The sequence below is a fragment of the Colias philodice genome, chromosome 13 (genome assembly GCF_061535455.1).
Source record: "Colias philodice isolate Cphi_HAF_F1 chromosome 13, ilColPhil1 Martin Lab GWU primary, whole genome shotgun sequence".
Taxonomy (NCBI): domain Eukaryota; kingdom Metazoa; phylum Arthropoda; class Insecta; order Lepidoptera; family Pieridae; genus Colias; species Colias philodice.
The window spans coordinates 4,218,003-4,230,613 of NC_143098.1; the positions used below are offsets into that span (position 1 = coordinate 4,218,003).

The 12,611-nt window shown below is 33.0% G+C and overlaps 1 protein-coding gene across 1 annotated transcript; it reads left to right on the forward strand.

Moving 5' to 3' along the window:
* Positions 1-615: 615 nt before the first annotated feature.
* Positions 616-8,685, forward strand: LOC149483318 (uncharacterized). The gene is made up of 3 exons (XM_089702322.1): positions 616-801; positions 7,334-7,464; positions 7,946-8,685. Exons 1-3 carry the CDS (start codon positions 736-738, stop codon positions 8,046-8,048), a joined length of 300 nt encoding a protein of 99 aa, XP_089558448.1. The 5' UTR covers positions 616-735; the 3' UTR covers positions 8,049-8,685.
* Positions 8,686-12,611: the final 3,926 nt, after the last annotated feature.

Below are 12,611 nucleotides of genomic sequence, written 5' to 3' on the forward strand. Positions count from 1 at the left end.
AATAAGAGGGAGAAATAATTATAACGTAGAACTTATAGTAGGTACTTGTAGTAATGAGAAATTAACGGAAACTAGGATGATGCAACTTTGGTGCACGCGACGTCAGGGCGGGCGCGCTCGCGGGCTTTGTGAAATACTATAATATTATGCCTTTCCAGTAACCATCAGGCGTCAAAAATTTTGTTCAACGACCTAAATACTCGTATAAAAAAGATGACACATCATATTCGGTTATATAAAGAAAATATTATGTTCATGAATTTGAGCATTTATTGAAATCTAACTAATCACCGTTTATTTTTAACTCGAGACATTTTCGCTCATGTTTTATAATGCAACCATTTTTTTGTATTAAATCATTCCGAGAAATTATTTTGGGAAATATCTTAATTACTGTAAAAATGTTGGTCAATTTTATTTAAAGATCATCGATCTCGTAGAACGTCTACGATTACTAAAACAAACAACACAATATGTTTATTGATCGATCGGCGGTTATCGCTCGCCCATTCATTCAACTCATTGAAATCGCAATGATAATTAAGTGATAATTTTCGTCGTAATGAATCGTGATTTAGTTTCGGACAATTTGATGGACTTCAGAGTACTTATATATCGCAGCGGCCGCACGCGGCCGACACTCAACAGCGAGCCGTCGCGACGTATACTTCCCTCGTAAGACGTATACCGTATACACTGTTTATCCATTTCGAAGTACCCACATACTCTAATACCATGAAGGCTCTGATAATCCTGCTGGCTTTGGTCTCGTTCACCGCCGCCATGGTGCCCCGACATCGGGTGAGTGTTCATCAGACCTTTTCGTTGATTCGCACAACTTTTATAAATCTCAATACTCGTAAGCAACATGTATTATTGTCAAACCATAATCACGCAGTTTTAGTGTTTATAGTTAGGTCTGAGTATAAATAAGATCGATTAAACCTTGCTTTTAAATTAGGCACTGAAACAAAAAAAAAATATTTTGAATATTGTTAACCAACCAAATTATATCTATGAAAAGCATTTTTGTAAAGAAAATCCTAAAATTTGTTTAGAAATTATTTGATAAAAAATGTCTACATATAGGTTATAGGTATTTGAAACTTGAACCTGAAATTGTCGTAAATTTATTTGTGCTAGTGTTTATAATTAGCTAACCTTGATGCTTGAACGTACTATTTTGTGCTTCCCCTGTTTCTAAGCTAAACTTAGAATGAGCTTAACTGTCTTGTGTGTGCTTTTTTGGTAAATGTATCAAACTAATGGATTTCATTAACAACAAAGTGAAGTTTTCTTACAGGATATCAGTATTTACTATTTGTAGGTACGCTTAAATGAGCGTATTTTCGTTCAGGACATATTTTAATTAAATTATTTCCACAGTTTTTCAAATACCAATCGTACAGCAATAATTTAACATTTATTTACAAACGAATGGTTTCAACATGTATAGGTTTAGTTTAAATTTTATGCATCATTTCAATCGATTAACTATAATTATAGGTATTCTTAGCGTAGCACAAAACAATATTTATCTTTTTGCTTTTTTAAATCAATGTTAATTAGATTCACGAACAAGGAAAAAAAATAACCAATGAGATATTGTTCTAACGATTCCAGGTGCTGTATTTTTAAGATAAGTTGTATAACGATCATGTTTGAGTTAGGAAGATCTTATTTAATGTTTCGTGAAGTGTTATCTACATAATAATTAACTAGGAAAATACTTCTCTGACTTCCGACCAAAGCTAATTTCTCGCGATATCTAGATGTAATACAATAAAAAAATAAGTCGATAGCTGCTAATGCGGATTGCACCGGGACTGGTCATAAAATGGCCTGATATAATGACGTCTCAAGTAACGAGTATGCGATATTAACTGTCTGGGTATGGGACTGACGCAGACATTCCATTTTCTGTTTAGCAGCTCGAACAGTAAAGTTTCAGATCAGCACTTGCGTTTCATGGTAATTACGTGTTCTTAGTAATAGTTGGCTCACGACTTACGAGTGAGCCTGTCAAAATGATAAGGCTTCGATAGCGCATGGCACACTGCTCTTTATTTAATGTTTGAAGAATCTTTTTTTTATGTATTAAAAGCTTAAAGAAGACTGTCGACAATATTCTCTCTAGATATATAAAAAATCGTTATTAACCTACTTAAACTTAAGTATTTTAAATTGAATCGAAATTTTAGCGAAATACCTATTAACAATGTTTCCAACAGAATTGCCTACTTATACTTTAAATTAATAATTAATGACGATAATTACATAGGTACTATAAATTTGTAGGATAATTGAATAATCTTCTATAATATAAAAATGAATCACAAAATGTGTTGGTAAGCTCAAGGTAAGGCATAACTCGAGAACGGCTGAACCAATTTCTATAATATTCCTTGAAGTACGAGAATGGTTCTTATGGAGAGAAAACGTAAACATGTACCACTGGTGAAGCCGGAGCGGACCGCTAGTTTTTAATATTTTTTTAAAATTATGCATAGAGAATTTAGAAAAGAAGAAATAAAACGGACGGACTAAACCAAAAGATGTAGAAGAAGTATCACATCCGTGTATTTTAGACGGATGTACTGAAAAATCTATTTTAAAAATAATAATATCAGCGAAAGCTTTATTCTCAATCGGTATCGAGGCGCGAGGGCGAAACAGCGGGGCGCAGTTAGTTTTCATTTATGAATGTAGCATCCTGAAATCGTCCAATGGCAGTATATATGTAATAAGGATATACGTCATAGTTTTCAAACCGAGCTTCCGGTGGAGAAGCAATTCGAGTTTCTCACGGTTACCGCGAGCCAGGATGACGTGACGTCACGGGGGCGTGACGCCTGTCACGTTTACATCTTCTGCACTAGTTGGATTACGCAAACGTGCATTGTTATGTTACCGTAGGTCAGTTGTAGAGTTTATTGAATAATAGCCGTCGGTAGGGTTACTTTTAGCATGAAATTGCAACGTTTTTATGATGGAACGATAATCTTTATTATAGAAATTGCTCGACGACACTGTTTCTGATGACATGCTATAAATGCATATAATATATTATACTTATTTCAAGTATATTTCACTGTGTTGCTACTTTGATTATTCAGTTCAACTTGTTTTTGGTCAAGCCAAAAGTAGGTCTATACTTAAGTAGATAGGTATTATTTTTTAGCAGAAATAAAATATTTTGATTTCATATTTAGTTATGCAGTAACTGAATATTTTTAAATTATTAATTATTATTTACAATATAAATATCAATTAATTGAAATTTATTTGATTTATTAACGTTTGGTTGATTTAATTAAGATAAAAGGGTTAATTTATTATACCAGAGATGTGCAGCTATGCTGCGAGAATGAAATAGTTATGCTGTGAAACTATTTGACTGTTTGAACTGATACTAAAGATATTATGTAGCGGTGCGAGTGATGCGCTAGGAAGATGCGCAGCTCGAGCTCGGAGCTATAAAGTAGGTTCCGTTCTAACAACACCACTCGTGACCATCCACAACACAAATCCATAGCACAGTCCATGGCACGCATTTTTAGCAAGCATCCATAGCACCCATCCTTCCATATACTTAAAAAAAAAAGTACCTACATCTTAGTTGAAAGTTGAAACCATTAAGCGAAATCCTAGATCTATGGTTGAAACTATTTCCACCAGTGCTAAGCTATATTATTTCACGCCTTTGCCGGACCCAGAACAAAAAAAACCAATAACACTAAAAATCAGTTTCTTAAATCGATATGATACGTACCGATCGGGCGATATCGACCTCACAAACGTTACCTCTTTCTTCTCTGTAATATTAAGTAAGGAGAATAGATAAAACGTATACCTATTAAGTAATAGATGTACCCAATAATAATGACTGTTCCTGCAAGAAGAAATATGATTATAATTTTTCCATCCATGAGCCACCAGTGGATTAACTTCGTAGTAAGGCTAAGATTGTAAATAAGTCATCGACCGACGTACGCTACCATTTACGCGGTATCCTGTTTACATGTTTTAAATGATAGCTAGTCGATCCACGTGATTTTCAATTCCATTCATCCAACGATACTATAATATTACAGAACGACGTTTATAATGTGCTTCGCTTTGTAACCGATAAAAATACTGAAGATACAAGCTGAATTTATGAAGTAGGTATATTGTTTTTTAACTATAACGTCAACCATATTATATTTAAGTAAGATACATAAGGCCTTTGACTACATTTTTCTGTTAGAATTCTGTCGAATTTAATCCCTATATTTCGCTTTATAGACACCGTTGTATCTAGCCATTATAACAGTATAAAATTACCAATTTAAACATACACGGTATTTCACTTATTTTCATTAGTGCCGTTACTGGTCTAGATTGCATTCGTAAAAAGTAGTAAAATACGCGTTGTCGTATTATAGACAGTGTAGTGACAGACCCTTTACAGTTTACAGTGAATTTTCCATGCTAAGTCGCACCGGATACGTTCAAGGGCACAATTACGATGTACGAAAGCAGAATAATATGGTGTACATAGTAGGGAATATCTACTGATAAATTATAATTACATATTTTGTTATTATGTACAAGTATTATATGGTCTAACTGCTAACAGGTTAAAAGTCAATTAAACGTTTCGAAGTAACTTGGATTATGGATATCTTTGTTATGAAAGGAACAACGAAAAAAATAAAGCTAAAAATGTAACTTAGGTCATATTGTTTAATATTAGGTCATTTTTATATTTTGTAAATAATAAATTTAATATTACCAAATGACCACAAAGCGAAGGTCATACTCAATTTACAGCTAAACTTTTACGCGCCGAATGTTCTGTGTTAATAATACAAAAATTCTCGGATTCGGTTTCAATTGGATTATGTAGACATTAATAATGATGTTTAATAAACTACAAGATAATAAAATGGGCAAGTATCGTACGGGCACGGGTGTCTCACAATTATTTAGAGTACGATAATACGATGACCTGACCAAGCTTGACCATGACGTCATTTGGTTCACACGATACTCAACATTGTAAAATCGAAAATTGATACCGCTAATATGGTAATATCGTATTTATGTCGCAGGCAAATTGTATTATTTCGCCGTTTACAAATGCTCGGCATTTTGTAAAATGCTGATTTACTTTTTCCAAAATTCTACAAAAAGACGGTCGCGAGCCGGGCTCCTATTTCTGTGTAGTTAAAAACACAAACCTAACTAACCCATTACCCACCCCCTTATCCAAACCAAAAACTTCTGATTACGAATTCTCGACATATTACAAAATGCAAAGCGTTTGTAAACGGCGAAATAATACAATTTGACTGCGACATTTACAGAATTACGATAGCGTCATTGACAAATAAAAACAATAACATTAACGACGCAATTTGTTTGAAGTTATGCTAGAATTACGCACTTTGATCTGTAACCGTCGCCGCTGATGACCTTTCAGACATTCTTATCAGTAATTGATTTGCTATAAATCATTGCAAAAAGTATTTGTGAATACTTTTATTTATGTGTATTTAACTTCTGATGATTTCTTCGTTCAACGCCCTCTAGACTATTGTAACTATGTATTTGATTTTCAATTCTGAAACATGATCGTTAGGCTTTGTGACGTAGACCTATGTTTTTGAAGTGGATAAATTCCTATCTAAGCGATCGTACATTTTTTGTTGCTGTTAACGGGTTTGATGTTTCGCCACACAGTGTTACCTCGGGAGTTCCTCAAGGTTCGCACCTTGGTCCTGTTCTTTTTAATTTCTTCGTTAATGACATTCCAGAAATATTAGAAAATTCTCGTTGCTTCATGTATGCTGATGACCTCAAGTTCTGTAGAATTATTAATTGCTTTGAGAACGCATTGAAACTACAACAAGACCTTGATAAGCTAGTCTTATGGTGCTTTAGCAATGGTATGGAATTGAACACTGAAAAATGCTTTTTCCTCCGCTTTGCTAGAAAATCTAAAATTATTCCTTTCAAATATCAGATAAACAATATCAATCAAGGAGAATTCTGTCACAAAAGACTTGGGAGTGCTATTTGACACTAAGCTAACTTTTATTAATCACCTTGAATATGTTACGAATCGTGCTTCAAAGATGTTGGGTTTTATTGTGAGAAACTCTAAAGGATTTCAAAACACCAAAACTAAGATCTAATATCTAATATCTAATATCTAATTCTAATATCTAATATCTTCTAATATCTAATATCTAATATCTAATATCTAATATATATTATAAAGGCGAAAGTTTGTAAGGATGTATGGATGTATGGATGTATGGATGTATGGATGTATGGATGTTTGTTACTCTTTCACGTAAAAACTACTGAACCGATTACAATGAAATTTAGCACACATATAGAGGGTAACTTGGATTAACACATAGGATAGGTTTTATCCCGGAAATCCCACGGGAACGGGAACCATGCGGGTTTTCCTTTGAAAACGCGGGCGAAGCCGCGGGCGGAAATCTAGTTATGTTATATAACAGTCTCGTACGTAGCATTCTTGAATACTGTTCGGTTGTCTGGAGACCACATTACGCGAATCACATTTTAAGACTATAACGTATACAAAAGAAATTCTTATGGCACCTGAGTTTCTCTTGCAGGTTATCTCGCAAAAGGCTCACCTCTTACCAAAAGCGTTTGTCGCATTTTCACATTTTATCTCTAGAAAACCGTTTTATATTTTCAGATATTATTTTTGTCACCAAAATTTTCCAGAATAAAATTGATTGTCCGCAACTCTTAAATAAATTTAATCTTAGAGTTCCTACTAGGTACCCGCGTAATAAAATTACACCTTTGGTTCCTCCTCTGCGTAGGACCGTATTTGGCCGAAATTCACCCATTTGTAGATTAAGTAAGCTGGTCAACGAGCATGCCAATTTTATTGATATTTTTCACGACAATTGTAATAAGATCCGCAAGTATTTAAAGGAATTATCTTAATTTTGTTTATTTTTTATTTTTTTGCGTTGTGTACCACATAGTTGACTTGACTCAAAAATCATGTTGTGTTATCCTGTAAATTTTTGTCACAATTGTAATTTTTTTTGTTATATTATGTACCTTAGCTATAAGTATTGTTGTGACTAATGTTCGATGACCTAAATAAATAAAATAAAAAATAAAATAAAATAAATAAATAGACCTGTATTGTAAATTTTAATTCAAAATTAGTTCATTGTTTTTAAATAGCAATTTGTGTACTATGTATATGCAGAGCGAGGTCAAAATATATAATTGTGCAAAATAATATTTAGCAAAAGCGATTGATTTTATTTTTATTTTTATTTTACAGCGGGCGATAAACGTAGAGGAAGAAAATACTATGAAAATTTGCGCGCCCAGCACCCCTTGTGCTTGGTCCATTTACCAACCCGGCAACAAACACGTTGAATCTTCTCAAATACTCCTCTTAACAAATACATAGTGAGTAGATAGATACTAATCTATACTTAATATTATAAAGCTGAAGAGTTTGTTTGTGTGAACGCGCTAATCTCAGGAACTGCTGGTCCGATTTGAAAAATGATTTCAGTTAGATAGCCCATTTATCGAGGAAGGCTTATAGGCTATACATATATCATTACGCAGTCCAACAGGAGAGGAGCTACGCGGGTGAAACCGCGAAGCGCAGCTAGTTGTAATGTATAATGAGATCGTTAATATATGTAATTGAAGATTAAAATTATAAATCGCAAGAAAACATATAATAAAAAAAAAACTATTCAACGAATCTTGACCGTCTTGACTAATTGGCCAAAGTGTAAGAGTTTTCATATAAAGCAGAAACATGTTGTAGAGCATGAAAAACGTGAAAGACGTGTTGAAAATCTCTTCAAAATATATGTCTTGTATTTGTGATTTTGTGATATCCACGATTTTATTAAAGATTTCACTAATTTTCCAGTTGCAATTGTGACGTAGGCGAATCGTGTCAAATGAGTGAAGACAGTGAGACAGCGAATGCATTTGTTCATCGTTGCAAAAGGCAAGGTGCGCCGGAGAGCTAGCGCGCCACTGCGGAACCCGAGCGGTATCTACGAGTCTGACGCCGCTTTTTATCAATAACAAAACGTTGTTCCATTTTAGGAAATAACGGAGTTCACCGTCTTCACCTACCTGTGCCGAGCGGTTATTTCCACAAATTTTTACACTACTAAAATGAATTTATTCTGACTTAATAATGTAAGACCGTTTTGTTAATGACTGATTTAATCATAAATCAGAATGTAAGATATTTTCGCATTTTAAAGAACCTTATTAGGATCAAATAATTTAGTACATAATAATAATATCTTCATTTGATTATTTTGATCATTAATCTTTTAATACGGACATAGTATATTAGGTATTCGTTTTATTCCGCCTTGATCCTTGATTAGGAGTTTTATTTTATCTAATATTCTATCTAAAAACATTGTTTTCAATGGAAGACATACTTGTTACTCATAGCATGCTTCTCGTATGTAACATACATATTACATACACTATACAGGTACCCACACTTCTTACACTACACATATATTATACTATGCCTACACTCACAGTTTCTGATATTTTCACCAGAAAAGTCAGCATTCCAAAAAATTGAAGGTAATTGTTTCAGTATGTTAAAAGCGAAATAAGTATGTATATGTGCCGTTAATTAAAACAAATGAATTTGATAAAATTTAATCATAATAATTTACATAACTAAATAAATATCACTAATGACTTATTAAGCCATCTTTTAAAAATTTCATTTTCGTATTATTTATAATTTTAGTTGGGTACCTTCTGTTTATTATAACGATAACATACATCTGTATTAATTATGTATTTAAATGTAACGATATAGAACATCCTATTGATATTCATTTGTCTTGGTTACAGCCACAGACGATAGATTAAACTAGACTGAGCGAGCGCGTTTTTGGAAACCTAGCATAATCTCATCTGTAGACCATCGTGTAAAATTCCGAAATAAATAATTGAAAGTGGATATTCTCCATTTTGTTGCAGACTTTTTTAAAACATTTATGTAGAATTTTTTTTATGTTTTGCACAATTTAAAATGAACTTTTAATCTGTTACATGCAATTCTCTCAAGATGCAATAGTACGTATTGTCTTATTGTCTAGTTCAATTTATGGTATGTGTTTACAAATTAGTTTAGATTTATCGTTCTACTGACTAAAAATATGAAGTACTTATTAGCTTTTAGTTCTATAAATTTTAGTGCAAACGAGATGTACAACCACGCCATTTATATTTAATATTTTTATTGTAATATTTCTAATTGATTTTAAAGTATTTTTATACATATTAGCTACAGTACATAAGCTATTGTCATTAGATGTATGACATAATACCTACCTATATATTAAGTAATACTATAATCAATTTACCGAATAAATAATTATAGAAATAATGGTGGTTTACTTATTTATTGGGATCGATATCAAACTTCCTTTAAGTATAAGTATTTGCTGCTGTGTGTAGAAATAAGTCATTGCGAATAACATTCAATTGTACCTGTGATATAGTTAGAATTGCGAATGAAAAATATCCAATTACTGTTTTGTCGGAAGATTTTTTTTTATATAAGTAAAGATTTAAAGTTAAATTGAAAATTCTATCAAAAATGAAAGCTTCAGGCAAGGGAGCTTACAATATCAAATTATTATGTTCGTCCTACTAATCCATACTTAATATTATAAATGCGAAAGTAACTCTGTCTGTCTGTCTGTTACTCAATCACGCCTTAACTACTGAACCAATTTGCATGAAATTTGGTATAGATATATTTTGATATCCGAGAAAGGACATAGGCTACTTTTTATCCCGGGAAATATTTTATCCCGGAAATCCCACGGGAACGGGAACTATGCGGGTTTTTCTTTGACTGCGCGGGCGAAGCTGCGGGTGGAAAGCTAGTATAAATATATATAATAATAAATAAATACATACTTAACATTATAAATGCGAAAGTAACTCTGTCTGTCTGTCTGTTACTCAATCACGCCTAAACTACTGAACCAATTTTCATGAAATTTGGTATAGAGATATTTTGATACCCGAGAAAGGACATAGGCTACTTTTTATCCCGGGAAAATGACGCAATCCCGGAAATCCCACGGGAACGGGAACTATGCGGGTTTTTCTTTGACTGCGCGGGCGAAGCCGCGGGCGGAAGCCTAGTATAAATATATATATATAATAATAAATAAATAATATTATAAATGCGAAAGTTTGTGAGGATGTGTGTGTGTTTGTTACTCTTTCACGCAAATACTACTGAACCTATAGAACATATAGAGGGTAACTTGGATTAACACATATGATAGGTTTTATCCCGGAAATCCCACGGGAACGGCAACTATGCGGGTTTTTCGTCGAAAACGCGGGCGGAAAGGAAGTATGGTATATTTTGAAAAACTAGGACCTGGGTAGATATTGTTTGCTAATATTGCCTACCTAGTATAACATATTAGTCCATGGTATAACCTACCTAATCTAAAATTATAATGATATATTATGAATATACACAGATTGTTTTAAATAATAGATATTTAAAAAGCGTAAAGTATATCATAAAAGTATATCGCAAAGTTGTTTTTAAGATTGTCATTAGTTTCTAGTGAAATACTTCATCATAAACAACCGATACACAAATCATAAGGCATAAAAACAAACATGTTCTTATCATGATGTACCTACATATTATTATGTTGTAGTTGTTTTGAAGTACGCATAAAATTGATGACCCCTAAATTATGTTCGAATTGTGCTTAATAGTCAATGATAAGCACATTTTTAAGCTATTGCTTAGCTTCTATCGCGGGCCTTGAGCGCGGGGACCGAATCGAGAAATTCCGTAACGAAAAAACCTCACGCTCCCCACTCCGACGGACACGGAGGTGTGGCTTGAAGGCATGCTATGCAATAGCTTTACCGCGGCAGTCCCCGAGTGCCACACGTCTTTTTTGTATAGTAAGATGAAATATATAAGTTGCTTTCAAATTAATATATTACAACAAAGTTAGACCATGTTTTACTCAAACCCTAAGGTGCTTTCTCTGGCTCCGCCCGGTAGTATTGCATTGTCAGAAAGATACATAAGTCAAAAACAGGACCTTCTCCATTCTTTTGGAAGTTGGTTTAAAAAAAGTCGTGTAAGATCAAATTTACACAAGGCTAGCAGCTAGTTAGATAGGTACATGTAATATGAGTAGTGAAGTAGGTATATAATAATATGAAAGCGATGAAAACACAATACTTATGCAATTAAATTTTTTCTTGTAGGAATGAAAGGACCCATGGAAAAGCACAACATCTTTATTGTGCGTGAAACGATAAAATTTGAAGTGTTTATTATCATATTTCTTAACGACACAAGATTTTAATGACAAAAAATAATATATTAGGTATGTTGACATGTTTACCACCTACGTGACTGTTTACGTTTTATAATAATTTAACGACTTTCTTTTTCGCCTCGTTTGATGTCAACAAATCGATAGCAACTTGTTTTCGTCAAGTTGTTCATATATTCTTAAATTAACTTTTTTATCAATTAATGATATAAAATACAACAGGATACAAAGCTAGACACGCGGCAGCGTGTCAAGCCGAGTTCAAGTGAAGAGACCTGGCGAGCAGCAGCCGTGTGTAATATATTACACGAACCATTTGGAGCCACTTTTCACCCCCTTATAACTCGAAAACTATTTAACTTAAACAAACCAAATTTGGTTCGTATAAAGAGAACTCCAAGATAAACAAGAATCTTAAATTTCATAAATACAGATTAAACAGTTGCGTAGCGTAGCATATCGCAATTTTTAAGACTGACTGACTCATAGATATATATATATATACAAAACCTAACCCACTTCCAGATGACCTAGAAAGTTAAAATTTTGTAATCAACTAGGTAATAGGTACGTACAAAGGAAAAAGTCAGAAAACAGTGAATTTATCTGAATTTAATTTTTTTTCAACAACATTTTGTTAAAAAGGTAAAAATTATTAGCGCGTGTTGAATTCATACGAGCAAAATAGTAGATTGTTAAAGCAAACAATTACTTATGACTTTTTGAACCTCATAATTTGACTTGGCTAGTTTTTAGAACCTCACAAATAATAACGTTCAATAACATCAATTTGAGAAGATAAAAAAACTAGCCTGATCAAATTATGGGGTTCAATAGGTCATTAGTTGTTTGCTTTGTGAAAATAATTCTATTATTCTAAATTTCTTATTAAAAAAAGTCATATTTTGGAATAAACGTTGTTCTATAAGGAGAATAAAACAATTGAGTTTTCAGTTCACCTAAGAATTTACATCTTTGTAAATAAATTTCTGGACTGTCTACAGAACTTGGCACACATTTAGATCTCAATTCTTTTTTCGGCAATTAAGTCAACGATTGAACTTGGCTCTCATTTTTACATATTTATGTTTTTGGTGGGATTTTCATTATTTAAATTGCAATGGGGAGGTCTGTGCCAAAAAGACAATGGCGAAACCAGTGTCTACTAGTTATTATTCTGTGCCAGTGTCTAAATACAAATAATAATACTATAATTAT

Coding starts and splice junctions, on each gene's coding strand:
- LOC149483318 (XM_089702322.1), top strand. CDS start 736: ATGAAGGCTCTGATAATCCTGCTGGCTTTGGTCTCGTTCACCGCCGCC. Junction 802..7,333: donor CCATGGTGCCCCGACATCGG/GTGAGTGTTCAT, acceptor TTTATTTTACAG/CGGGCGATAAACGTAGAGGA. Junction 7,465..7,945: donor CTCCTCTTAACAAATACATA/GTGAGTAGATAG, acceptor CTAATTTTCCAG/TTGCAATTGTGACGTAGGCG.